The following is a 15848-nucleotide window of genomic DNA, read 5'->3' as shown; positions in this document are numbered from 1 at the left end:
GATGTCGGGACTTGTCTTGACTTGTTAGAACGCCAGTTGTGTAAGATGCTGTCGACTCCGCAAGCAAAGGCAGTCCTCTGGTGAGGCGAGGCTGATTCGTTAAAGGGTGGCCTCCTCAAGCTGCCCTGTGCTGGACTCATCCTTGACTTCCTTTGCTTTGACCCTATTCTCCGGAGACAGTCTCACTTCAACTAATTCCCCTCCTCCTCGTCACACTCACCCTATGCTAAAGCCTCTTGTAAAGCCCTCTCTTAGGGGAAAGGTTTCACCTCGGTTCAGCATTCTAAAGTTCTTAACACTGGGCTATTTTGTAGCTACAGAGAGAGAGTCTCCATGACCTCCCCTATGGGATGCAAGCCAGAGGCTAAAGACAAGATCACTGCTGTCCAGGGAGAGAGGGAAAGTGCTCTGGATGGCCTCCCAAGCAAGCCGAAAGGGGCAAAAAAACCCACAAAAAAACCAAAAAGCAAACCCTCCAAGATTCAGGGAAAACCCTAAAGATATAAGAGACAAGGTGAGATTCACAGCAAACCCAGAAAAGTATTTAAACCATGCAAGAAAACAAATAAGATAAAGAGGGCTTTGGAAAGAATCTAGGGGAAGTGACAAAAGTAAGAGAGGAAGGAAAGGCAGGAAGACAAGAAACATGATCATTTCGACTTTATTAAGACTAAAATTAGAACTCTGATTTTTTTGTCTTGACTTAAAAAAAAATCATTCTTCTATCTCTATTTGAAGAAGTAGACCACTAGAGAATTTTTCCTTCAAAATATAGTTTCTGAAATTCAGCCTTTTTCTCACTTACATCAAGTACCAGAAATATAACATTTTCTGAGGAGTGCATTTTGAAAGTTGCATATGGGAAACCGACACATGGATATGTTCTTACCCAGTTTAGAGCTTTCCATGTGATGTATTACAGCAGAATGGGGCAGGGGGAAGTGGGAAAAAGGAGGGCTTTCCAAACTCTTCCAGAAAAAGCTGGAGGCCAAGCAGATTTCATTTCTTAACAATCCATCAGCAGACCTGTCATCCTAGAACTACCCAGCTACATAGGTCATTGGTCAACGGCCAACATGCCATTTGAATGAAGACATAGATAAGTTGGAGAAGGGATTTGCTCACTGCGTGAATCCTCCAGTCATTGATGTTTACTGAGCACCTACTCTGGGAAAAGTTCAGTGCTAAGTGCCTGGTTAGGTGGGAGGCAAGGAAGATCACTACAAAGATGCAGAAAATACTGTCAATGTTCTCAAGCGTCTTAAGCCAAGATAAGAAGATTGCACATGTGCACAAATATAACACAAGAGAACAAACGATGAATGTCATTAGAGTGCAGAGATTTATTGAACTTGGATTTTCCATGTCCCTAGTATTCCACTTACTTGAGATGTCTGATTGTCCCTTGACCTCATTTTGGATCCTGTGTATTCCTTCCTCTGAGAGATTCAGCTTGGTGCTTTTGACTTTAAACCACATCCCTATACAAACCCTCATGACCTGGCATTACTCCTGTCACCAATGTGCTCTACAGCACTTTCCATTTCACAAGGGATCCTCTTCGGTGGCCTGTGAAGTTTACACCACTCTTCATAACAGACCAAATTGAGCAGCAAAGGGTGATACGTGATCTGAAGACATTCCCAACATAGATCCTGCTTGGGTGTCTTTCAGCAACACACTGTGCAGAACTGAAAGAGTGGCTTCCTCAGGAAATTAGGAGACAGTGGCTCAAGGGAGGTGATCTTGTTCCACAGGGAAAGTACACTATGCTCACTGAGTTTTAGGTATACACACTGAATAGCAGCCTAGACGGGCATATCAAATCCTGTTAACCTGAATGGGCAGAGGCACTAATCTGGGGAGAGTTTTGTATCAAGTGGAAGATGAGGATTAAAGCGAAGAGCCTCTTTCCACCACATTCAACTTCACCAACTACCTCTGGGTAACATAAAGGTGTAAGCAAAGATGAACTATATCCATTTCATTTTCATAGTTCCTGTTATAAACCTTGCAATGGTACTTTTTAATCAGCACTTAATGTCTGTAAATGAATCCTAAACGATCTGGAATGAAAATGTATAATCAAGGGACTTTAGGATCGATTTCTAGTACTGTGGTTCTAAATGGGGGTAAATGAGTGTTTTGCGTCTTAGGCAAAATTTGGCCATGCCTCCAGACATTTCTGGTTGTCAGGACTTAGGGATGCTACCAGGATCTAGTGGGTAGAGGTCAGGGATGCTGCTAAATATCTTACCATGCATAGGACCGCCCCCACAACAAAGCCTAAAATGTCAATAGTGTTTAAGTGTAGAAACTGCACCCTAATGTTTCGAAAGAGCGCTGAATTAGGAGGAAGAAGACCAGGGTTCTAGGCCAGGTTATACCACTTATTAGTAATATGACAACAAGTGAGTACCTTAAGCTCTTTTCTATTCAATGTTTTCATCTTCGATACAGGAGTAATAATATCTGCTCTATTCACTCCGGATTGTTTGTAACTATCGAATGAAAAAAATGCATGTGGCACACACAAGGTGGTACCTGATTATTCAGCAACACGACTTCTTCAACATCAACATTCTCAAACTACTCTTTATACAGACACAAATTCAATCTACAAATATTTACGTAGGACCTATGGAATAAGTAGAACTGTTTTAATCTTATTCAAGAAACCCAAATGCCCATGGAAAGTCAAATGAGCTTCAGATCCTCCTATGGCCCAGACAAAGAAAAGGAAACCTCCCTTGCCAACACAAGTTCAGCATTCAGCTTTCCCTTGTCAATGATCTAGACATCGAGTCAGCCATGGGTCAGAAAACACTTACCGCATAGATTTTCTTTTCATGATGGCAAGATCCGGGAGTCCTCAACACACACTCAGGGCAGCACTGGTTGGCAGCTATTTGAAGCACTTCTCCCTGAGCATTTAAAAACAGCTCAGTGTAAAATGGCAGCAGCAAACACACTCACAATGGCTCACCAGACCCCAAGTCATCTCAGATTCACCAAATTTCATGAGTTTCTACGGGTGACAACAGACAGGATAAACCAAATAAACTGACAGAAAGGATTCTCTCTGTCAAGAAGAGCTTCTCTCAAAGTTAAAATGAACCCCCTCGTGAAAGTAATTTCCTTGAAAATTGTCTACACCTTTTCACATGTAATGAAGGGGGGAATTTTATTCACTAGCATTGCTCCATCTGAGTGCCACAAAAGAGAAGAAGTTAGAGTAAGAGAAGACCTGTATCTCCCTGAAGGGGTTGTTTCCCTCTGCTGCGAAGAGAAGACTTGGGGTCAGGGGGTGTGGGGGATGGGTTGGCCACAGAGCTGGCAGGTCTTCTAGCTATCTTATGGAGGCCTGATGCAGCCAGCTGTGGGGAGCTCAAGTTCTGATGTTCACTTTTACTAGACAGAGTAGCAAAGCACATGGGGCAGGGGATTGAAGGACAAAGCTAGGAGAGGAAACAGCATTGTTGTGGAGGTATCACGTGTACTATGGGGAGCCGGGTAGAATTCCTGGGCTCCAATAAAGATCTACATTGTTTTTCAGGCCTTCTGTAATTCCAATAGTGTTTCCTATCAAGATATGATACTATCAAGGGAATGGACTACCACATGATACCCCAGGATTTGTTAACCAGCCATCCATTTGCCACTGTGAAGAATCCGTCTATCCAAGGGTTATTAAAACTGTGGAGCAGGGGCGCCTGGGTGGCACAGCGGTTAAGCGTCTGCCTTCAGCTCAGGGCATGATCCCGGCGTTATGAGATTGAGCCCCACATCAGGCTCCTAGGCTAGGAGCCTGCTTCTTCCTCTCCCACTCCCCCTGCTTGTGTTCCCTCTCTCGCTGGCTGTCTCTATCTCTTTCGAATAAATAAACAAAATCTTTAAAAAAAAAAAACAACTGTGGAGCAAAATGGGGCGCCTGGGTGGCTCAGTCGTTAAGCGTCTGCCTTCAGCTCAGGGCGTGATCCCAAGGTCCTGGGATCGAGCCCCGCATCAGGCTTCTCCGCTGGGAGGCTGCTTCTTCCTCTCCCACTCCCCCTGCTTGTGTTCCCTCTCTCGCTGGCTCTCTCTCTCTCTGTCAAATAAATAAATAAAATCTTAAAAAAAAAAACAACAACTGTGGAGCAAAGAGTATATGTTTGTCTTTCGGGCACAGTGATCCTCTGACTCATCTTGCTTCTCCACTTAGGTATCTCAGAGTTTCCACAAGTCTTAAAGATGTGACAGAATGGGCAATGAGTGATTCTGACCAAAAAATTGTAAGAGAGCCTGCATTAACCAGAGAATCATGGCTTGTCCACAGAATAAAAGTCTACGAGGAATTCATCCAGTAGAATGAAAAAAAAAATGTGTGTGTGTGTTTGTCTGTGCCTATGCATGTGTGTACTAATGTTTCTTTGATATTTGGGGCTGCTTTCATTTAAAAAAAAAAATTGTACCTACAAGAGAATTCTAATTTTATATAACTACATCCATAGGAGTAGGTGAGAAATGGGACTAAGATTTTACCACTGTTCATCCACTAAACAGATAAATACAATTTTACCTAGGAACAGTGATTACCAAATTCTTCCTGTTTGCTTGATGAAAGATAAAACATACAAAATGGGGTTTTTTTAAATTGTTCATACTATGGAACATTAATGACTTTTCAGGAAAGTGCCCTCTGAACCCAAGAAGAAACTAGGCTTCTCTGATTTTCACTAAGACAGTAAAATGGAGAAACCACATCAGCCTCACTTGCACTAAGAATTTCACACAGAAAATGAGATCACCCAAGTGCTGTTTACATTCTAACATGGAAGCAGGGGGCAAGGGAGAAAGGCAGGTAGAATGGAAGATTTCAAGGAATATTTTAAGCCCCCAAATTAGTTTTGTTTTCTATAAAACCTGATTTTCAGATTCAGCCCTCAAAACTCATTTCATAAATAATATTCTTCATTTGTGAGTGGCAGTGGAAGCATCCCCAACTTGAGTCTAACTATTGAACTTGTGGTAGAACATAAAAGAGGTAATTGGAGCTAAAGCAAGAGCAAAGCACTTTGCATGTGGGAGTTCAGAGAAGGAGAGATGGAATTCTTGCTTTCTAACCATGTGACCTTGCATAGACTTCTGAGCTGTGGGCTACCTGGAACACATAAGCCTAGAATTGCATTGGGGAACACTGAGAAGTAACCTTATGGGCAAGAGATAACAAAGAAGATTGCTAAGTTTGCTGGGCAAGATTACTTGCCCAGGATCTAGAAAAACTAACCAAAAATAATTATGATGATCATTTGGTAATTATAACTGACACTTAACTGTGTACTTAGAATAGCCAGGTACTCTTCTAAGCATATACATGTATGTGTATTTACATACACACAGATGTGCATATGTATATATGTGTATATGTGTATATATATGAATATATGTGTATATATGTATTATACCTATGCAGCTAATAATAGTATTTATCTAATTAAGTTGTGAGAATTACGTGTAATTTAATTAGGCAAATACTATTATTAGCTGCATTGAAGTTTGCAGCCGAAACCCCACCATGTAATACAGTGTTCCTTTGCATGACATTGTCCTCCATGCATATATATTCTCCAGAAATCCTGAAGAGAGGACTGGTCCTCACAGGACTGGGTTAAAGAATCAACAAACCTTCTCAGAGTTCACAGTCTTCGATTATGTCATTCTTATTACTATCATTCACCAATTTGCTGATCCTTCCTTCATACTCACTCACTAAAGAGTTGGCCCCTGGACCTCAGTTTCTTTTCTACACTATGTCTAGACATAATTCTGTACAACTTCAATGTTCATGAAAGTGATATTCTGTCCTTGTACATTCTTAACCACTTCAATTTATACAATCGTCCTCTCCGGTTAACTTGAGCTCCCCATGGTCATGGTCAACCTTGAGACCTACCTACACTTCAAATTACTCTATACCAGAAATCCTCAACTCCCTGAATCTGAACCTTCTGGCCTTTAGGTCTCTCTCAACCTCACTCCCCCTCATATCACGTCCTTCAGAAAGCTCCTTGAATACTTTTTCCCCTTGAAGTCATTCAGTCAGCTGGCCTCATTTTCCTATTCATGTTAGGCTTAATGCCCAACACTTCTTGTATGTCTATTCTTTCTCTCTCCACTAATATGGCAAAATCCCAATCCTGGATCTATTCCACAATTTGTCTTATGCTTCCTTATACATGGCTAGGAAACATTGCTTAGAAAATCATTCCATCATGCAGCTTGGTACCCCCACGGGTTCCTGATCTCCTGCTCCCATGGGCCCTTAACACCACTCACAGATGCTTTACCGCAGCCTTGGTCAGTCCCTTTCTCCCCTCAGTGACAGCTCCAAACATTCACTCTCTTTCAGTTCCCAACCGAACCTCAACTCTTCACAAAGTAAGATTAGACATCATTAAATATGAACTACTTCAGTATCCCTTTCTTACTTCTTCCTTTTCTTTTCTATCACTTTTCTTACTTACAAATTTAACTATTTCTGTACCTATCCATGGCTTTTTCTTCCACTTTTAGAGAAAGAGATTGTCCTCCTCACCCCAAGCTCTGGAACCCACACATTCTCTTCCCTAAAAACCACTTCTTCTAATTCATTCATTCTGACTCTGTCTGTCCTCCCTACTCTATCTCCCATATCTCCTTCAGCTTCTCTCTATCTTCTAGGTCATCCTCCTTTTCCTCCTAGCATGATCATGTCTCTTTTATGCTAATATCAAAAACAAACCCTCTCCCTTCTCTTGTTTGGTCATTCTGCAAGTACTGGCTAAGCATCATACACTGTGCTGTTTGATAGGTTGCAACAGTGAAGAAGACAAGAATTTTGCTCTCAAGAAGCTAAGAGTCTCGAGGAGGAAGCAGACAAATAAATAGGCACTTGCAGCCTGGTCAAGGGCTATAATAAGGGTAAGCACAAAGCACCATGGCAATGCATAGGAGGTTTAATGGTCAGGGATAGGACGTTCAAAGAAACTTCACAGATGTACTGATGTCTGCCTAATGCCCCATTTCTCTCCCATTCTCAGCAAAGGTCCCTGAAAAGTAGCCTTTACTCAGCCTCCTATCCCCACTTTCCATTCATTCCTCAAACCTCTAGAGTACAGATTCCTCTCCCACCACTCTGCTGACACCAACTTCAGGTAGGCCTATGATCAACACTGTTGATACAAACTCCTTCTGGAAATTCTCTACTCTCCTGGCTACCATAATACCTCTCTCTTCTCTGACCACTTCTAGCCTCTTCCCTCTCTTTTCATGTCTCTTCAATTTTCCTAAGCTCCCTCTCTTATGTTCACCTCCTTGTAAATGACTGTGTTCTCCAAATTGCATCCTTGATCTTGTACTCCTTCTTCACAAAAGCTCTTTAGATGAGCTCATTAATTCTAAAGGTTTATGCTACTAACTATATGCTAATAATACTCACATAATATTTCCAACCTTGTTTTCTCCTCTGAGCTTTAGATTCATATATTGGCTGCCTTTTCAACATGCCCACTTGGCTCCTCCATGGACACTTCAAACGTAATGTTCCCTAAAGTGAAATCATCATTTCCCTCCCAGATGGAATGCTTTTCCTCATTATCCTATATTTCCAATATCAGCTGGTTTTGCTCAGATAACCAATGAGTCATCAAACCATAAATTTGGGGTTGTCTCTCCTCCTCCTTGCCCTCACCCTCCTAACTATTTCTGCTGATTTATCCCTTAAGTGTTCTTGAGCCTGCCCTTTCCTCTCGAGCCCAATGCTACTGGTGCTCTGATTTAGGTGCTCATTCCCTCATCTGGATTATTCTCACGGCCTCTGAATTGATCCCTGCATTTCTAATATTATGCATTATCTTAGAAAAACCAAAGAGATCTTTCTAAAAGAAAAGCTGGACATTCAACCCACATGCCTGAAATCTTCATTAGTATTCTATCATCTTCAAAATAAAATCCCAAGCTCCATAGTACAGCATAGTACAAGGCTTTCCATAACTTTGAACTTACCAACTCTCTAGCCTCATCTCTCCTTAATTCATTCAATCGGTCAAAAAAAAATTTACTGGGGTGCCTGCGTGGTGCAGTTGTTAAGCGTCTGCCTTTGGCTCAGGGCATGATCCCGGCATTCTGGGATCGAGCCCCACATCAGGCTCCTCCGCTAGGAGCCTACTTCTTCCTGTCCCACTCCCCCTGCTTGTGTTCCCTCTCTTGCTGGCTGTCTCTATCTCTGACGAATAAATAAATAAAATCTTAAAAAAAAAAAAAATTTACTGAGTTCCTACCATGCTCAGGTGCTATTGTAGGTGCTGAGGATATACAGTGAATAGAAGAGAACTTAAACAAGAAATGTCAGTAAAATATATAGTATATCTGATATAAGTTAGTGTCAAGAAGAAAAATAAAGCATGGAGGAGGGATAGGTAATGAATGGTGGGGTAGGGATTTGCAATTTTAAATAGAATGGTGTTTGGGTAAGATTTAAAGGAAGTAAAGGATCAAGCCACGTATATTATCTGTATCTGAAGAAAAAACAATTCAGTGGGAAAAGCAGCGTGCAAAGGTCATAATGGCAGAAGTGTGCCTGGCATCTCCAGGGTACACCAAGAGAAACTGGTGTCTGAAGCAGAGTGAGCAAGGGAAAGAACAGGAGATTAATTACAGGGATATAATAGTACTTTAACAGGACATTGTGAGCAATTATATGAGTGAGAAGCCATTGGAAGCCATTGGAGGGGTTTAAGGAAAGAACCAACATGATCTGACTTAAATTTTAAGAGGATCACCCTGACTGTTATATCAAGATTATAATGAAAAAGACAAGTATAGAAGCAGTAAAACAAGTTAAAAGGCTATAGTGACAACACAGACAAAAAATGATAATAGGTGGGACCAGACTTAAAAGCAGGGAAATTGCATTTGGGACCTATGGTTTTAGGAAGGAAGAGCTGGGTAGTTGCTAAAGCCCTGGATGTGGGATGTGGGAGAGCGTCGGGAGTCAAGGATGATGCTAAGTGTTCTGGCCTGAGCAACTGGGAGAAAGGAGTTGCCATTTACTGAGATGGGAAAAACTGGAAAAACAAATGAGGAAGGGACAATGTCATGTTTGGTATAGAGCCAGTGCGAGAAACTTACTTTCTGTAAAGAACCAGATAATAACTATTTTAGCCTTTGGGGGCCACATTTGGTCTGTATCACAATTACACAATTTGTTCTTGTAGTGTAAAAGCAGCCACAGACAACACATAAACAAATGAGTATGCCTGTGTTTCAATAAAACTTTATTTATGAACAGTAAAATTTAATTTCATATAATTTTTATATCATGAAATACTGTTCTGTTTGTCTTTTTCTAACCCTTTAAAAACATAAAAACTATTCTTTGTTCATAGGTCATACAAAAACAAGTGGCAGGCCAGATCTAGTCTGCTGACCCCTGGTGTAGAACACATTTAGTTTTCAGCAATACACTCGATATCTTTTTTTTTTTTTAAAGATTTTATTTTTATTTATTTGACAGAGAGAGAGACAGCCAGCGAGAGAGAACACAAACAGGGGGGGTGGGAGAGGAAGAAGCAGGCTCCCAGCGGAGCAGGGAGTCCGAAGTGGGGCTCGATCCCAGGACCCTGGGATCACGCCCTGAGCCAAAGGCAGACGCTTAACAACTGCACCACGCAGGCACCCCAGTAAATTTTTTTTTGACCGATTGAATGAATTAAGGAGAGATGAGGCTAGAGAGTTGGTAAGTTCAAAGTTATGGAAAGCCTTGTACTATGCTGTACTATGGAGCTTGGGATTTTATTTTGAAGATGATAGAATACTAATGAAGATTTCAGGCATGTGGGTTGAATGTCCAGCTTTTCTTTTAGAAAGATCTCTTTGGTTTTTCTAAGATAATGCATAATATTATCAGGTGCCCCAATCGATATCTTTCTAACATTTAATGTGAGGCTCCTTCTTCTTACATGAAACCACAGTTATTCATGTGAAGTGGAAGAGGGTATGTCTTCACGGTCCTTATATGAGCAACTCAGATTCTGACATGAATTACTCAGCAAGCTAAGTAGAGATCTTTTAGGAGTACTTCCTCCATAAAATAGAAAGCCCCACCATATACAAACAAAATATTATTAAATTTACCAACATTGGATGTACACCCAGCTTCTCAGAAATATATCCGTGAAGAAATTGAGGGCTACACTGAAAGGTATACAGAACCTTCTTCATGCCAGTGTTAAAAACAAACAGGAACTCGTTAGCACTAGATGGCATAAAGTCTCAAGGTTATTATGGGGGGAGGAAGAAAACTAGAAAACTAAACTGTGCTTGTGAAATTGATAGAATGCTTTTTAAAGAAAATAATTTAGTCTTCTCCAGAAAGTTTCAAATGTTCAAATTTGAAGCTTAAGCTGTTTTTTTTAATAGATTCACTTTAAAAAGAAAAGAGTCAGCAACTGGAAAAAATATTCTCACAGAATTAGATGTGTAGTCAGAAAAAATGGAAAATTTTTAACAAAGGGGCAGGAAGGAAATATCCCTCATATACTTGGTCAACCAGGAGATTTCTGGAGTCCAAGCCTCTCCATGTTCCGAGGGAGCTTGACAGCAACGCATTAATACAGTTAGTGGCAGAACAAATAACGGTTTTAGAAAATTATCCTCAAGAAGTCAACGCTGACTTTCAATCCATTCAACGGTGCCTATCAGTCGCTTTAGCATCTGTCTGCCCCGGGGAAACCTCTGGACAGCAGTTTATTAACTGCATAATCGTGGTTACGTTGCTTGAAATCTCCAGGCTTCATTTCCTCATCTGTAAAGTGGGGAGAAAGATACCTACCCCAAGTGGGATAACATTTGTAAACCTTTAACTGAGCGCCCGGTCCAGAGTAAATTCTCAATAAACAGAAATTGAGATATTCTTAAATGTCATATGTAAAAGTTCTCTCCTGCATTTCATAAGCCTTCCAATTAGAGAATGGGATAAATGTCAGAACCCGATGACTGAAAAGATGCAAAAATCCTAACCTGCTCTGACTTTACCAATACATTTAGGATATAATTAGGATGCCATACCTTCTCAAAGGCACACTGAGGGTTTCTGCAAACAGCAGGTTTGCAGATAACGATGTTGCCATGGCAACGGCAGTTCTGGCATGAATCAGGCTTCCAAGTTGTAGCATCCTGCAAGGAAGCATAAGCTCTGAGTTAAAAACTGATCAGTCAAGGTAGGAGCCCAGAGAAGCAGCACCATCAACAGCCCCACAGTCCGAACAATTAAAAGGCAAAGGAAAGTCACAGGCACACACAGTGCTTGCTGGGCACTGATTAAACCCCGAGAGGCAGTAAAAGCTATATAATCCATTTCACCACATTCAGCCCACGTAGCCAAAAACAAGGGCATGCAGCAGAGAGCTGTCGATATCCAGAGTAAAAACCATCGATTGGCCTGAAACCTCAGGAGGACAAGTTGCTCCCCGACTTGAAGTTTCCCTTTGCTGTTAACTAACAGAAACCATCGGAGCATGTTTAAAGGAAAAGGACACTTGCACTAGCAGTAACCAGCATCCTGAAAGCAGCATTTGCCACTAGTTAGCTAATACCAGCACCTTAGACGTCACTTTCCAGCTCTTGCGTACTGTCTAGTGTAATGCTCATAGAAACAAGGACTTGAACAAGTAGTTCAGTGTATTCAGGGCAGATCAACCAAATTATTGAGTGGCTGTGATATGCGCAGCTGTATGCTAATCATATTGGGGTACAAATGAAGCATGCATACGAGCACCATTCATCAGACTCTCACACGTTATTATGGATCATGAACCTGAGGGCCTTTGACTTGAACTGGGATGAACTGGAACTTCCCCACAAAAAAGCAGAAACCAAGTGTGACAGTTAATGTTACATGTCAACTTGACTAGACTGTGATGCCTGGCTGTTTGGTCAAACACCAGCCTGTACATTGCCGTGAAGATAGTCTGTAGATGTAATTAACATTTACAATCAGTTGATTCAAGTAAAGGAGATTACCCTGGATGACATGATGGGCCTCATCCAATCAGTTGAAGGTTTGTAAAGCAAAATTTGACGTTTCTCGAAGAGGAAGGAATTTAGCCTCAAGACTATTACATGGAAATTTTGCCTAAGTTTCCAGGCTACCAGCCTGCCCTACAAATATCAAAATTTCAATCTCGCAAGTACAACTTTAACTCTTGACTAAATTTCCAGCCTGCTGGCCTGCCCTACAGATTTTGGACTTGCCAGTCCCCACAACTGCATGAGCCAATCCTTTAAAATAAATCTCTTTTTATATATACACATATATAAAGATACCCATATGTCTCCTTTTGGTTCTGTTTCTCTGGAGGACTATGTCTGACATACCAACACAAGTATGGACTTCCATGGATGTGCACAACCTTCCCAAGCACAGATGAAGTCATCCTTTCAGACTGAGAAATGTTAAATGTATAACCTCTTAGGGAACGTGCTTCAAACCCAAAGTCGCTTAAAAAACACAAAACATATCTAACGTGAGATTACATTCCCAGTGGCTAATTCACAAAAACTCTGAGTCAAAGCAAATGAATACTAGAACCTGATTTGGAATACCTCTGAATTTCTTTCTTTCTTTCTTTCTTTTTTTTATTGTTATAGCACATTCCTCTGAAATTGGCAATAGCGTGCCAACTACAGTCTCTTCTTCAGCGAAGGAGCGATGACAAGTAGGTGAAGAAAAACAAATTTCATTCCCAAGCACGAGGTAAAATATGTTCCCTGCTGATTTCAAGAGCACAATATCAGTTTCAGGATACAGATTAAATAAAAGTGACAACTTCACAAAGTCAGCAGCTACCATTTATTGATTATTATCTTAGGCTGACTTATGCATGACTCTTGGAGCAGGACGCACTGATAGAGGAGGCATTTGTGGTACTAGAGGAGGGTGGCCTGTGTGCTTTCCTGACCTCTGCCATCATTCTAGAGGGCTGGGCCCGGCAGAGAGGGAAGTAACTGCATATCAAATCTCTGCAAGGTGCTTACATGCATGACAGCTCTATGGAGCTGGCATTATTGTTATGACTGTTCCCATTTTACAGATGAGGTAACAAGACGTGGGAGATTGAGTAATTTGCTCAAGATCACAAAGCTCTAAGAGACCTGGACAGCCAGGCTCAGGAGCCCGGCTGCCTGGGCTTGAATCCCGGTGTCACCACTCCAAATGGCGAGTCTGTCATCAAGTTAAGGTGTCTGTGCCCTGGTTTCTCACCTGAGAAGTAGGGATGATAAAGTACTTAACTCATAGGATTGTTGAAAGGAGCAAATGAGACGATGTATTTAAAGAGATCTGAACAGTGCCTGGAACTTACTAAGGGCGGATTAAGTGTAATTTATTTTTAATCCAAATGCTTTCTAAGATGTCACAGTCATTTAGCAAGCATCTCCTAAACATTTCCTTTTCTCAGAGAGAAAACAGTTCCATAAGTACCTGACTTTCTCATCTTCCCACTCTAGCCTACCTACGTAGAACAGAGTGAAATTACTATTTCATTAGGACCCTAGCACTGAAAGGATTCAGGATGTTGCAGCAGAAGGGAAGAATGAATCCACAGACTGCATTTTCATTATTCCTTAGATAAGTGGAATTCCCTGTCTCACTGAGCTGACACAACCAGGAATCCACGTCTTCCTTTCACTTGGACACAGGATGGCCATACCAGCCCCACATACTCACTATGGCTCTCAGCACAGTCACCTTCACTCTCTCCAGGTATGGCATTCTTACACCAGGGGTCAACTTCTCTGCACGTCAATTCTTGTCTCAGTGACCCCAGACTCCAAAACAGTCCATTATACTTGTTAGCAGCTCTCAGTCACTGGACTTGGTTACTGACCTCTATACAGGATCTTCTAAAAACAGGGAATCATATTTTACTTTCACCCATTGATGCGTAATTTTTCTTCATGTTAATTCAAAGTTAGGTTTCTCTGGGCCCAAGAGGCCTTCCTGAATTTGTTTACGTATTTGTCCTCCCACCAGACTATGACTCTTTTAAACAAGGAGGTCTCGTTTCACTCCTTTCTATGTACCCCCTTCACTGAATGTGGTTCCTGAGTGCTGCTGAATTAATGAACAACACTGAGAACTTGCTAACCCTCAAGAAAATATCTATCCAGGCAAAATGAAATACCCAGTTAAGATGCAAGATCTTGATAAAACAATGTCTAAGTGATAACACTACAAAATCCCCATAATGCTGAAGGTTATTACTTCACTGGAATCAAACTACGTTTGAAAAAAATTCTTCATCAGGCCGTCGGACTTGTCAAAAACTTCCTTATGTTGATATCCTCATAGAGTAGTTATTTATGGCTAATTTTAAATAAAATGAGCCCTTTACCAAGGCCTGGATAGATGGCTATATATTTTCAGGCCTAAAACTTTACGAATCAATTTCTATGGTTCCATAAAATTGCTTTATGAAGGTGGGGATACTAGAGTTCCTCAATAGCTAAAACTTTGGATAAAGCCATAAAGTCCAAAGAAATAACACTGTAAAGTGAGTTTTACAGATCTTCCATGTTACTACTGCAATTCCATTGCTTTATAATCCTCTCTTCCAATCTAACACATTTTGCAAAAGGAATTCTTAAAATACTTTTTCCCTAGAATATAGATTAAAGGATTAGATTATGACAAACTAAAAAGCAATCAAAATATGATCTGTTAATATAGCTTTTAATATTTTTAATAATACGTGGATCAATGTTCTTGCAGATAATATAGTCCCTCCATCTCCAAATATCTTAAAGTAAGAGTCAAGTAATTCAAGGAAAAAAAACTTATTTCACTTGGTTAAGTATTTATTGAACATTTCATTAGTGCTAAAAATAAATAATGAATATAGCCCTCACTCAAATTTCTGGGGGGAAATTATTTACAGTATTCTATAAGAGCAGTATATCAACTGTCAACATAAATTTTCTTCAATTTGAATGGTATAATAACCCTACTTCAATTATTGATTAATTCATCTCATTTTAAATTCCCTTGGTTTCTTAGAACAGAAATGAGAAAAAAGAAATAAAGCTCACCCAAAACTGTGCTTCCAAGTTAAAAAATAATATGTAGAATATAATGCCATTTTTTAAATTTTTTTATTATATTATGTTAGTCACTATACAGTACATCCCTGGTTTCTGATGTAAAGTTCGATGATTCATAAGTTGCGTATAACACCCAGTGCACCATGCAATAGGCACTTCCACGTGCCCTCCTTACTACCCATCACCAGTCTATCCCATTCCCCCACTCCTCTCCCCTCTGAAGCCCTTAGTTTGTTTCTCATAGTCCATAGTCTCTCATGCTTCATTCCCCCTTCTGATTACCCCCCCTTTCTTTATCCCTTTCTTCCCCTACCGATCTTCCTAGCTCTTATGTTCCATAGATGAGAGAAACCATACGATAATTGTCTTTCTCTGCTTGACTTATTTCACTTAGCATTATCTCCTCCAGTGCCATCCATGTTGCAGCAAATGTTGAGAAATCGTTATTTTTGATAGCTGAGTAATATTCCATTGTATATATGGACCACAACTTCTTAATCCAGTCATCTGTTGAAGGGCATCTCGGTTCCTTCCACGATTTAGCTATTGTGGACAATGCTGCTATGAACATTGGGGTGCATATGGCCCTTCTCTTCACTACGTCTGTATCTTTGGGGTAAATACCCAGTAGTGCAATGGCTGGGTCATAGGGTAGCTCCATTTTTAACTTTTTAAGGGACCTCCACACTGTTTTCCAGAGTGGCTGTACCAACTTGCATTCCCATCAACAA

The 15848-nt window shown here is 40.7% G+C and overlaps 1 protein-coding gene across 2 annotated transcripts in view; it reads right to left on the bottom strand.

Moving 5' to 3' along the window:
• Positions 1–15848, bottom strand: part of FRAS1 (Fraser extracellular matrix complex subunit 1) — a 407808-nt gene that overhangs the window by 246199 nt on the left and 145761 nt on the right. For both annotated transcript variants that reach the window (XM_048211952.2, XM_026509896.4), the window contains 2 exons: positions 11086–11193; positions 2832–2924 (listed from right to left, as the gene is read on the bottom strand). In XM_048211952.2, the coding sequence (XP_048067909.2) occupies positions 2832–2924; positions 11086–11193 (201 nt within the window). The remainder of the gene's footprint in view (positions 1–2831; positions 2925–11085; positions 11194–15848) is intronic.

Source organism: Ursus arctos, unplaced genomic scaffold (genome assembly GCF_023065955.2).
Source record: "Ursus arctos isolate Adak ecotype North America unplaced genomic scaffold, UrsArc2.0 scaffold_9, whole genome shotgun sequence".
NCBI lineage: Eukaryota > Metazoa > Chordata > Mammalia > Carnivora > Ursidae > Ursus > Ursus arctos.
Note: the sequence above shows the minus strand (reverse complement) of the source record. Positions and strands in the feature narration are given on the sequence as shown.